The following is a 13,924-nucleotide window of genomic DNA, read 5'->3' as shown; positions in this document are numbered from 1 at the left end:
GGTCAATTCCACATCACCTTCAATTGTTGTAACATCCTGCGATCATGTGTAACCACCTCCTAGAAACCCTCCACCACCTCAAATAACCTCCCATGTGTGGTCCTAGATGGAATAATCATGCATATGCATGAGTAAGGCATCCAACTAGGTAAGGGTGCCATCCTTGAGTGGTCCATGTGGTAGTTGTGGTATCCCTGTCATTGCCCAAAGCATTGTCACGAATCCCAGTGTAGTGACATGTTTCCTAATGTAGTACATGGATTCTGATGTTGGTCAATATGGCCAAATAGAAGTATACAGATCCCAAGGCAACATTGCAGATCCTAATGCAAGGTGCCCACTTGTAGCAGTGGATCCAACCTCTTGGTGAGCCATAAGGTGCTATATTGTTTGTGATTTCTTGTAACACAACATAACAAAGGTAAATTTTAGAATTTGCCGAAGTTTTACCATGGGGGAACAACATCAACCCTTATACATGTGTCAAGTCCTCGGACAAAGTGTATTTCCCAGGTCCCTAAGTAAAAGGTAAGTGATGTGATGAATAATTGCGGAAAGGGGAAGGGGAAAAATTCATGTATTGACCCTTAAAGCCGTATGATATGATGTATAGGTCTTGTAACTCCAATCACCTAGCTTCCAAGAGATATGAATTTATATATATTCTAATGCATGTATTATAGAGTAGGGCACTCTCCAACTTTATTTCTGTGCTACATTTATGATGAAAAATTTAGAGGATGAGGAGTTCCTGATAGAATTTTACCCATAGAGAGCAATCCTATTCTGACTGCCACAATTTTGTATTTCTGGGCAGTCTCTACGTTCTAGAAGAGGGTGGTTGGCATTTTAGGATTAGAACAACAAAGCTAAGGATGATGCATTGATGCAATGCAATTGGAGGGCAGCAGTTTATAATTTTCTGCAAGTTGTTGCCTCTGATCTTCATTATTGTTTTTTTCTTGGCACAGCTCAATAGAGTATTGCATTGTAGCTACTGCATAGTTTTTAAATACAACCGTATGATTTCTTTAGAACTATGGCCTGGTGAAAGTTCAGACTGTGGCCTAGTGCATTAGGAATCTAGTAAAGTGGGCATGTGACATTTATTAACACAGTTGTTATATGGAACAATGACTTGGAAGAACACATAATGATTGTCTCCGCTGCAATCCAAAGTTTTACCACTTATGTAGGCTGCAAATGACATCTCTTGCTCAAAGACTTCTTGTCCATTTATTATGGTTCATTTTATATTTATCTTCATTGTCTTAATCATGGCTGGTAGCATGATGATGCACTTAATTTAATATGGCATTGACTTTGGTACCATGATTATTCATGTGGTTCTGTGCTTTTATCATGCATATTTTATCACCATGCTTTTTATAGTTATTTGTTGGCATTTGATTTATTGAGTTGGAAGGTGTTATGGATGTGGATTAATCATAGTGGGGATCTATAATGGTTGCTTGGGCACTTAGTTGTTGGAAGTTGGTAGCTACCTACATGTACTTGTGTTTATTAAACTATGATCAGATCAGTGTTTTCAAAACCATTTTTAAAAACCGGTTACCGGTCTAACTGGCCGGTTAGCAAGGCCGCCGGTCTAAACCGGCCAAAAAACAGGGTTGGAAAGGCCATTTCGCCGTTTTTTTGCCCTAACCGGTGAAAACCGGTCGGTTTAGGACGGAACCAGTCGGTTTGTATCAAACCGGCCGGTTTTAGGCACACCTACCGTAAAGTTAAAAAAGCATATTTTTTACTGTGTTTTAGGGGTTTTGGGGGGAAACTAAGGGTGTTTCAACCCTAACAATGTTGGAAATTAATGGTAATGTTAAATTCTTAAAGTAAAAGGATGAAAATGAAAATTAGTCACTTTTACTTAAATTTTTAACATTACCATGAAATGACTCAGGATGTTTGAGAGTGGTTTCGACTTCATTGGATTTCATATGGAGAAACTAGAATTTTAGATTTCACTCAAAATTCAGCAGATTTAATGGTTTTCAGGATTTCATGGTTTGGGGGTAAACAATAAATGCAATCGGAGCTCCAAATGATGAGCAAAACTCCTGATCTAGATCCCATTGTGTTGGACGATATTGATCCAACATCAGAATGGGTGGAGGAGACTGAAGAACCTGTGTTTGAGGATGATTTTGATATCGACATGGCTTTAGCAGGGGATGAAGCAGATTATGTGGTGGCATCAGAACCAGGATCAGTAGTGGCATCAAGGAAAGGCAAAGAACTAATGGAAGGCACTAGTCATGTAGGTCGACAAACTCGTGCTTCCATTAGGTCCACTTCTATTGTCATTGGTGGCATTGATACTGAGGTTGTAGATCAGGCTGAGGCATCCTCAGACTCTGAACTAGATGATGTCTATGTAGCTCCTGATGATGATCCTGTGTCTAGTAGTGGTGATGAACTTGATGATTGATCATGTGTACACCGTAGACTTGTAGTAGGCCAATGGCCTCATAGCTTGCAGCATTGTTTTTGGACTTTATAGGCCATTTAGAGCCTCATTCCTTATGTATTTTGCTATTTTGTCGATGATATGTATTGCACTCGGTGCCATTTTGATATATTCACCTTTACATGGTATATAATGAGCAAACTTTGCATATTTTGTCTCTATTGGCTTGGAATCATGGTTTTACATCTTAAAAATAGCTGTGTTTCATTAAAAATTAATTATTTAATGTATTCTTTTAAAACCGGTTTGTTTAGACCAAACCAGTCCGGTTAGACCGGTTCCGGTCGGTAAACCGGTTCATTAGGTGGACCGGTCCGGTCACCGGTTCCGGTTTTAAAAACATTGGATCTGATATGTGTTTCCATACGGTTTATTATATTTAATTATCTGGGCATACCACAAGGGGTGATGGGAAATTCTAACTAGATTAAGAGAGGTGCCATGCCCACTGTGTAGAACCCTGTTTATTCTAATTTCTTGCTACCTGTCTAAGGGTTTTGAGGCACCGGTGTAGTCACATGGAATCACCTAGTCTAGGTTTTGTCCCATAGCAGGATACTAAGAACCTATGGTGCTATTGCTGCCCTTAGGGTTTCCATTGGGAGGTATGTGCTGGCCATATATATTTCCCTGGTGGTGCAGGATCATCCAATATGAAGACAAGACATGACTTGATGACAGCATACCATTAGTTGGTTGAGTAGTTATGCATTACACAGTAACCACTGAAGCTTTTTATGCTCGTAATTTGAGTGTGGAAGTCTGAGGGGCTAACATAGTTCTCATTTCAGCTCTCTTTTTTCCCATTTTGCTAATGTCTTATGGGAACAAATGTATGTGTTTTATTGAAGTCTCACTGCTTGGTTTCATAGTACTTCTTGCATTGTTCTGCTTGCATTTGTGTGCAGCTAATACAAGTGTTTGGATTTTGTCTTATATTTTTGGCTTTGCCTTCAGGAAAGAGTTAATCCAAATCAGTGAGCATAGAGGCTTCCATATTATTTTCAGTTGCATAATAACAGACTCATCATGACGAGCTCTATTCCTCGAATTGAGCCAGAAATGGTTCTAGCACAGAAGCAGCTGCCTGAGGTCATTTCTTAGACATTACTCCTATTTTTGATATAGCTTGCATTTTCTTGGTATCTAACATTGAATCTGAATTGTTTCTTTTTAGTTGTTGGATTCATCAATCAATGATGAAATTGCATTCATATCAACTTATTTCAACTTGACAACCATCTTAGTGCATTGTTTCAAAGCAAATAAAAACAAAGAATCTAAATAAAATCAGCATTCAAAAGCTACCACAAAAGAATGAAACTTCTGTTTCTTTTTCAGGAAAATATTCATAGCCATTATTGTTAAAACTTCAGACCTCATACAACAGATTAAAAAGTAACCATAACAACAAACACTTTTTTTCAGGTTTCTTCTTCCATGCCTCTCTTTCTATGCAAACTAGTATGTACATTTTCCTGTGCCTCCCTCCTTTTTGCTTCCTTTTTGTCTTCACATTTCTTCATCATCCTCCCTTTTCTCATTCTGCTTCAGTATCTTGATTTTCCATTTGTTCCTCTCTTTCATCTTTCATTTATTTATTCATTAATATTTTAAATTTTTTAACATTCAAATACTTTTGGACACATTTTGGGGTCACTATCTGGCTTCAGCAGACTTTGCATGCTCATTTGCTGGTATATTACGGCTTTTGCAAATGACGAAATGGTTAAAATCTGCAAGTTGTTCTGTTTGTTCCTTCCCATTGTCAAATTAAACTGATGAGCAGAAATTGGGCACAATTTCCTTTCAGCAGAGAGGAATGAGCACACTTTGACAGCAATGGCAATACCCACACACAAGAAAGAAGAATGCAAGTACAAAAGAAATTGCCACAATTGCACATGTACACCCTATCTTCCATTAAATATATGTAAGAGTACATTGTAGGTGTCAGGTGAGTTGTTGATTTGAGGTAGCATCGGATGTGCTCTAGCCACAAAAATTGGTGGAGAGGCTAAGGCACATGAGATCTCCAATACCCAGAAAGGGTTTGGGCAGATTCTAAACAGTTTGGGAGATATTAAAATAATTAATATTTTTAATGAAGTTCCTAAGTCTAAACTTAGGGAAAATAAAATATTAATGTGAATTAATATAAAATTGTGTTAGAATGGTCCAAAAGTCATGGATCAAGCCAGATCTAATCTTCGCCGTTGATTAGGGACTTAATTTCGACTATTGATTTGTCAACGAAAAAAGTATAAGAGGAGGCTTGAGGGTCACTTGGAGACCACACTGAGGGAGACTAGTCAGTTTAATTTCTGGAGTGGGTTAGCTGAGAAATTGAACCATTGGTTTGGTGAGCAATCAGGAGGCAGCAAGTACGGAACAGAGAGACGGGATCAGCTACCAGAGATCAACGGTGAGGCAGACGTAGAGGCAGCAGGAGACTGCACAGTCATTAACTTGGCCTGCATGGTGACACAGAGAGGCCCATGGCTGACGCAGAGGGTTTGAAAGCCACGCAGAGGTTAGCTGGGCTGATGTTGGATTTGGCAGAAGTGTTGGAGAATTTTTTCTATGTGGGTAAGCCAGTTTGGCACCCTGTTGTACCGAAGAATTGTTGAATAATAAAAACCTCCCTTGCTGCACCGGTTTTCCCACATTGGGTTATTTCGGGGAATGTTGTCCAAAATAACTGTGTCAATGTGTTGATTCTTGTGCATATGTTTGTTTCTGTATTATGGTGTGATATCTGCAACAGTATTTATTTTAATGTTTATTGAAGTAATTTCATAAATAACTTATTGTGGAATAAGTAGGAAAAATAAATCAGTTGCTGCAGTGATAGAATTTTCACATGGTATCAGAGGAAGTAATTAGAGACAAGAAGGTCGAGACCACAATGCAGAGACATCCACGTCAGGGAACTCACACAAATTTTCAGAAGATTGCACAAGAGAAAGAGATTTCGATTTCTCTATGTTAGCTTCCAGGCTGGAAGAAGAAGTGGCGTGTATGACTAGTGTTGCATCATCAAAAGTATGGTATATAGATAGTGGAGCCTCGTGGCATATGACGGGAATCAAGGAGTGCTTCTCAGAATATCGAGAAGAGAAGATGAACTTTTAGATCACCATGGGGAATAAGGCAAAGTGTACTCTAGTAAGGAAGGGTACCATAGTCTTTCAGACAGAATCAGGAGAATGGTTCCATGTTACAAATGTGCTGCATGTACCAGGATTGGGGATGAATGTTGAAGTTTCTAAGTCTACTTAGTTAGAAACCCTCGATGCACTTTATCTGATTTATTCCTACCTACTTGTTATGTTACTTAACAAGTTATTTACAATGTAAACACTGAAAATAAACACTAGTGCATGCTCAACATATTATAAATCAACAACTAAAGGAAACAGAAACAATCACACCATATGACACCATTATTTATTGGATAAATGTGCCCGGAAAAACCCAATGTGGGAAAACCGGTGCAACTATCTGAGGGTTTTCTTATTAAGCAATATCAGAGTACAATTTGGGTGCCGAAACTGGCCTACCCAACAAAGAATTTCCTTGGTAGTAATACCTCATTTTTTGACAAATCTCCTGGCTGAAACCCCAGATAATCCTTCTGGTAGCTACTCAGCACCAATTTGCCCCGAAAACCCTAGCGTTAGCCCCTCTCTGCCCAGCGCTGGCCTTGGGTCACCCCATATGGGTCTGCATCAGCCTTAGGAGGCCCTGCGTCAACCCTCTGGCCCTCTGTGTCAGCAACGCTGGCCTCTGTGAGGCTCTGCGCGGCGTCTGACTGCCTCTGCATGGCCCTGCGTGAGCCTTGGCTGGCTCTGCGTTACTCACCCCGGCTGCTGCGCTACTCTCTCAACACTATCTCTGCCTCTCTGTCTCTTTGTACTCAATGCCCCTCCACCAATGTTGCACGAAGCGGGGACGTTTTTTGGAAGCGAGGATGCGGAAGCATCATTTTCCAAAAATCTAGGAAGCGAAGCGTCTGCTATATATATATATATTTTATATTTTTTTGCATTTATACTCAAAACAAACATCCCAAATACCAAATTAGTTGTAGAAGACATGAAAACATGCATATTTTTGCATAAATCAAGACATATATAGCATCCATTGTACATTAATGATTAATTATTCAAGCATCAACCATTTAGATGCATCAACCATCTAGAATCTAGATTTTCTAGCCTTTGCATCTACCTCGATTGTCTAGGGATATTAGTCAACATTGTCCAATTTTGATCAAACTACCTAATTCAAGACTTAAAATATGGTAGAAAAAGCTTAACATGCTTGATTGATGATTTTGACTTGATTGAAAGGTAATTTTTTGCTAAGGGCGTGACAAAGGAGTTCAAAAATTAACACCACCAACACTAGGGTACATATAGGGCTTGGTGCTCTTGATTAAATGCTAATCGCATACCTTCATACTTGATATAATCTAATGAAATGCCACAATCCCATTGACCCTGAATTCTTGAAAACTGTTAAGTCTGCTGAATTTTGAATAGGATATGAAATTTTATTTTCTCCATATGAAGTCCAATGAGGCTGGAACCACTCTCAAACGTCCTGAGTCATTTCATGGTAATGTTAAAAATTTAAGTAAAAGGATGAAAATGAAAAATAAAGGAGAATGTCACTTTTACTTTAAGAATTTAACATTACCACCAGGGAGCATTTGCTATCCTTATATTTTTTAATATTTTTTTCGCTTTCATTCCTTGTCCTGACCCAAGGTGGACCCACGGGAATCGTACGGAATCGTATGGGAAGCGTACACTTCGCCTTTCGAAGCACCACGCTTCGTACGGCCGAAGCGCGTACGAAGCGCGCTTCGGAGGAAAGCTTCAGAAATTTCCAGGAAGCGTCCAAAACAGGGGGAAGCGCGCTTCCGAATTTTGGAATCGCGCTTTCGAGGACGATTCCTGGGCGAATCCGCACGGGACACGCTTCGGGCCTTAGAATCGGGGGGGGGGGGGGGGACGCTTTCTGCAACATTGCCCTCAATTGCAACTCCCAATCACTAATTCTATCTCTCTTAGCAAACCCCGCTCTAGAGAATAGAATGACTGATCACTCTGGTGTACTCTCCAAGTGACCTTTAAGCCCCCTCTTATACTTTTCCTGTTGACATATCAACGACCGAGATTAAATTCCTAATCAACGGCTAAGATTAGATCTGGCTTGATCCATGTTTTTTGGACCATTCTAACACAGTTTCATATTAATCCACATTAATATTTTAATTTCCCTAAGTTTAGACTTAGGGACTCCATTAAAAATATTAATTATTTTAATATTTCCTGAACTGTTTAGAATTTGCCCAAACCCTTTCTGGGTATTGAAGATCTCATGTGCCCCTACCTCTCCACCAAATTTCGTGGCTAGAGCACATCCGATGCTACCGCAAATCAACACTCCCTCTTAGCAAGGACTGTGCTTTAGCAATACTCCTCATTGAGTATCACCCTGATCATCCGGCATCGGTTTCTGTGCTGATGCTAGGCCTGCTACCCACCATCCTCTGCACTGCTGTATCTTGTACTACTACCCATGGTTTTTCCACTGCCACTGTTGCATCTGTACGACAACTCCCTCTACATCTGTGCTGCTGCTGGTCCTTTCTCCCAACACTGCATTCGCACTGCACCTCCTCTCATCATGCTGCATCGTGCTGCCCACTACTGCATTGCAACTCAGTTACTAAGAAGTAAGTGACTAATCTCCCAACTCTGACCTCCCTGTTGGGTTAGAGACCCTCCTGATGCTGAATCTCCCTTTGCCACTGACAAGTGCTCCCTCTCTGACATCTGCGCTGCTGCAACAACTCCCTGCATCTTGCATCATTGCAGACCTCCTTGTGCCGTCCTGCACTGGTGCAACACTCTTGTGCCTCTCGCACTACTGCAGCCTGCTAGCCTCGCGCTGTCTCAGGACTCCTGCATTGTAGCTCTCTTTATCGCTCCATCCGCATCCGTCTCTACCTGACTCAGCCAGTCTTGCTACTCCTCTTTGGGGCTCTCGTAGCAAGGTCTAATCCAAGAGGTTGGGTACCTCGAGGATCCTGCCCCTCATCGCCTGTAGTCTGCCTGACTACAACTCGATGTCTCCCCACTTCCGCTCAAGTGGTGTGTGTGCACTCATGGCACAGTCATCGTCTGTCAAAACTTCCTTCTCTGCCCATGCTGGCGCTGCCTTAGTCTTGGAAGACTCTCCCTTACTCTTCTTCCTTGGACACTGGGCTGCATAATGACCCAGCTCCCCACAGTGGAAGCACTTGATCTTGGAGAAATCCTTCTTCTTCCTCTTTTCTTGCTTTCCCTTAGATGCTAGGGCAACATCTTCCTCCTCCTGCTTGACTTTGATCCCCTTGCTACCGCTACCGTCTTCGACTGCCATCTGATCTCTTCCTGGCGCAGAGCCGCCCACATCCTGTTCGAAGGTGGGAGAGTCCCTCTGCCTAGTATACTTTGGACAAATACCTCCTAGTCTTCTGAGACAACATTCAGGGTTCTCCTTACCATCAACTCCTAATCCTGCGTGGCTTCTATAGCAGTCAACTGATCTCGGATCTCATTTAGTCCTTCGAGGAAGGTGTCAATCGATTCTCCCTTCTTCATCTGATACGACCTCAACTGATTCTCAAGTAGCATTCTTCTCTGCACAGAAGTATGTTGGTACAATTTCTTGAGGGCATCCCACATCTCATATGTCGTTTCCTTCTCGACAATGTGTGGTACTACATGGTCCTTGACTCCATCAAGGATGATGCTCTTGGCCCTCGCCATTGCCTCCTCGTACTTGTCGTTATCATTGGGGTTGATTGGGATAGCTATAACCTTCAAGGCGAAGTTCTTGACACGATTTCTGTAAAGTACAGATAAGATTCTGGCCTTCCAGATTGTGATTTTCGACGCTTTGTCCAGTCTATCCTGGTCTCTTATTCCATGTAGTGCCATGATGCTCTTCTACTTCCCTCCTGGAAGTTCTTTGTTCGACTCCTTCGAGTCTCTACTTCCCGTCTGGAAGTTCTCTTTTGGACTCCCTCTGAGTTCTGATTTCCCTCCTGGAAATCCTTCTGCCGCTGTCGCGATGCCCTCTACTTTGATCATCTTGTGTAATTGCACCACTGATCCGGGTTCCTCGGCTAGAAACCCTCGGTAGCAACTCCTTCCTCTTGGCCTTGCTCTGTCAGGTACTGTTCTGACTACAATATCTCACCAGCTCCACTCTGCAATATTCCCACAACCTTCTAAACCCCAGCAACCTAAAGGTGAGAGCTCTTAGGCTCTGAGCAATCCCAACACCAGCAACCCGACCTCCTCAGCCAACTGCGTCAACCCTCCTAGCTTCTATGTGGCTCTGCATGAGGCTCCATTTGCCTTCCTTAGCCTCTGCGCTGCCTCTTCGCGGCTCACCCTTGATGATGCAGGCACTGCGTCACCCTTCCCTTGTTGTTTCTCTGCTAGAAACAACTTCTGTCACCTCAGGGAAATTGTTTTCTACTGCTATTGCTCCGCTTGGATGATGTCCTTAGTCCTCCTGTGATGTGCAATCACTCTCTGATATCATATTGAAGTTTCTAAGTCTACTTAGTTAGAAACCCTCCATGCACTTTATCTGATTTATTCCTATCTACATGTTATGTTACTTAACAAGTTATTTACAATGTAAATACTGAAAATAAACAATAGTGCATGCTCAACATATTATAGCCCAACAACTAAAGGAAACAGAAACAATCACACCATATGACAACATTATTTTTTGGACCAATGTGCCCGGAAAAACCCAATGTGGGAAAATCGGTGCAGCTATCTGAGGGTTTTCTTATTAAGCAATATCATAGTACAATTTGGGTGCCGAAATTGGCCTACCCAACAGAGAATTTCCTTGGCAGTAGTATCTCTCAGTTTCTGACAAATCTCCTGGCTGAAACCCCGGATAATCCTTCCGGCAGCTACTCAGCACCAATCTGCCCCAGAAACCCAGTGTCAGCCTCTCTCTAGACTGTGTCAGCCCCTCTTTGCCCAACGTTGGCCTTGCGTCACCCCGGATGGGTCTGTGTTAGCCTTAGGAGGCCCTGCGTCAGCCCTCTGGCCCTCTGCGTCAGCAATGATGGCCTCAATGAGGCTCTATGCAACTTCTGACTGCCTCTGCATGGCCCTGCGTGAGCCCTGGATGGATTTGCATCACTCTCCCTGGCTACTGCGCTGCTCTCTCGACACTATCTCTGCCTCTCCATCTCTCTGTACTCAATGCCCCTCAGTTACAACTCCCGATCACTAATTCTATCTCTCTTAGCAAATCCCACTCTAGAGAATAGAATGACTGATCACTCTGGTGCACTCTCCAAGTGACCCTCAAGCCTCCTCTTATACTTTTCCTGTTGACATATAAATGGCCGAGATTAAGTCCCTAATCAACGGCTAAGATTAGATCTGGTTTGATCCATGTCTTTTGGACCATTCTAACACAGTTTCATATTAATCCACATTAATATTTTAATTTCCCCAAGTTTAAACTTAGAGACTCCATTAAAAATATTAATTATTTTAATATCTTTGTTTAGAATCTGCCCAAACCCTTTCTGGGTATTGGAGATCTCATGTGCCCCAACCTTTCCACCTAATTTTATGGCTAGAACACATCTGATGCTACCCCAAATCAACAATGAACTTACTTTCCGTGTCACAACTACAAGGCAAGGGCTATGACGTCTACTTCATCAAGGAAAAGGTATATGTCAAACACCCGAGCTGGAAAAAGAAAGTGCAGATCGAGATCAAAAGTAATTGGTTGTATAGATTACAACTAGAATCACCAATGGCACTAATAGGCAGTCATGGAAACAAGGACTTGAACGAATTATGGCATAGAAGAATGTCACTTGCACTATGGAGCTCTTAGAATTCTTAGGAGCACTGTAATAGGAGTTCCAGCTCTTTGTATGGAACGAGATGATGTATGCAGGGGTTGTGCTCTAGGAAAGTATGCCAAGGCAAAATTTTCTAGGAGCAAACACAGGGCCAAGAGTGTACTAGGATTGATACACTCAGATATTTGTGGACCTATGTCTGTCAAAGCTTTCAGTGGTGTCGAGTATTTCCTTACCTTCATTGATGACCACTCAAAGAAACTTGGATTTATTTTCCGAAAACCAAGGATGAGGTTTTCTGTCGATTCAAGGAGTTCAAGGCTCTGGTGGAGAATCTGACTGGGAAGAAAATAAAAGTTTTGCGCTTAGATAATGGTGGAGAATATGTCGATAAGGACTTCACCTAATAGAAGTAAAGAGGAGCCATTGGTTAAGCCTCTTCAACTAATAGAAGTAAAGAATTCTTCCTCAGAACAGGAAGATTCTCAGGATGAGGAGGAGGAGTGAACAAAAGAACCCGCTGACAGAGGAAGAACTAGCAGGGAACTTCGTCAGATTCTGCGAGATGCAGAGGACTTCATCAGTGCCCCAAGAAACAATAAGAGGGAGTGAAAATAGCTAGATAGATATCAGGCATTAGAATCTCAGGATGGAGAGCTTGCCAATTTCAAGGAGGCAGCTTGTTGTAGCTCTAACCCAAGATATTATAGATCTGATATAAAATAGCTCTGATACCACTTGTAGCTCCGATACCAATTGTTGTAGATATAACCCAGAATACTATAGATCTAATATGAAATAGCTCTGATACCAATTGTTGTAGATCTGATCCAAAGATATTATGATAATAGAAATAACCCAAGAATAACCAGATCAAATATAGATAAATGCTTTGATACCAATTGTTGTAGATCTAACCCAGAAATATTATAGATCTGATATGAAAATATGATATAATGCAAAGAAACCCAGAAATGATATGAAATGATTCTTTATTGATCAACCCTTAAGGTAGGGCAACACCATACATTCACTCCTTAAGGAAGGAGAACATTCCACAAGCCATATGCCTGTTCATACAATAATACTTCTCTTCATTTTCATATGTGGAGTCTCTAGCCTTTATATAGGCCTCATACATACAATACCATGCATCATTACCATGGTTTCCTCATACCATCAACTAATACCATGGCCCATTACATTATTATTAACTACTTGTGTCCCTTACATGACATGGGTTAACCACCTTATTTATTACTATGCCCACCCCATTATTACATTATTACCTGGGTACCTCCCTTGGTACCATATTATCCCCTAGGTACATAACACAGCTCAACATCAGGTTTGGCTAGATGCGATGGTAGAGGAATACAACTCGATAATGATAAACGATGTCTAGGAGGTGGTGCCAAGGCCTCAAGACAGATCAATGGTAGGTTCAAGATGGATCTACAAGATCAAATATGCTGTAGACGACAGTGTTGAGAAATACAAGGCCAAGTTTGTGGCAAAGGGGTATGCTCCAAAAGAAGGGATTGACTAGGAGGAGACGTTAGCCCCGGTAGCCAGGTATACATCTATTAGGACTGTGATATCTCTTGTAGCCCAGATGGGATGGGGGATCCATCAGATGGATGTCAAAACAACATTTCTGAACAGGGTAAAAAGATGCATAGGAGCTATACATTGAACAACCAGAGGGCATTGAAACACATGAGAAAAAGTCTCATGTATGCAAATTGAAGAAAGCCTTGTATGGGTTGAAACATGCACCGAGGGCATGGTATGGTCGAATAGATGGCTACTTGCACAAGATGGGATTTGTCAAGAGTGACGCGGATCCAAATCTCTACTCTCTGGTTGTAGAGAGCGAGTCACTAATCTTAGTATTGTATGTGGATGATCTTTTTCTGACAGGATCATCCAAACTCATTGAGGACTGCAAGAAGAATCTAGCCACAGAATTCGATATGATGGATTTGGGACAAATGCACTACTTTCTAGGGTTGGAAGTTTGGCAGTAGAAGGGAGAAATCTTCCTTGGGCAAGGGAGGTATGCTATAGAAATCCTGAAAAGATTCAAGATGGAGGACTGTAGACCTATGACTATGCCAATGATCACCAACTGGAAGAAGATTGATGCATCAGAAGACAAGGATGCCAATCCCACCCTATACAAGCAGCTCATAGGGTCCTTGATGTATCTAGTCAATACCAGACCAGACATTTGCTACGCTGTAAACACTCTTAGTCAGTGCATGGTGGAACCAAAGAGGGCACACTGGGCAGCAGCCAAACACGTTCTCAGGTACTTACAGGGAACAGTCGATTATGGGCTCTTGTACACTAAAAGTAAGGATATTAGTTTGAGTGGATTTACTGATGCAGATTGGGCAGGAAGTTTATTGGATCTGAAAAGTACCTCTGGGCACTGTTTCAACTTTGGATCAGGAATGACCTCCTGGTGCAATAGGAAACGAAGTCCGTGGCTTTGAGCTCATCTGAGGTAGATTATA

At 41.8% G+C, this 13,924-nt stretch overlaps 1 protein-coding gene across 1 annotated transcript in view; it reads left to right on the top strand.

Moving 5' to 3' along the window:
- The window catches only part of ECH2 (enoyl-CoA hydratase 2), a 355,360-nt gene that overhangs the window by 70,981 nt on the left and 270,455 nt on the right, over positions 1–13,924 (top strand). Inside the window, exon 2 of the mRNA XM_089411132.1 lies at positions 3,443–3,577. Coding sequence (XP_089267258.1) covers positions 3,515–3,577 — 63 coding nt within the window. The 5' untranslated portion in view covers positions 3,443–3,514. The remainder of the gene's footprint in view (positions 1–3,442; positions 3,578–13,924) is intronic.

The sequence above is a fragment of the Pinus tabuliformis genome, chromosome 3_1 (assembly GCF_031772625.1).
Source record: "Pinus tabuliformis cultivar Carrire ecotype Pingquan chromosome 3_1, CPIR1, whole genome shotgun sequence".
NCBI classification, from domain to species: Eukaryota; Viridiplantae; Streptophyta; class Pinopsida; order Pinales; family Pinaceae; genus Pinus; species Pinus tabuliformis.
Note: the sequence above shows the minus strand (reverse complement) of the source record. Positions and strands in the feature narration are given on the sequence as shown.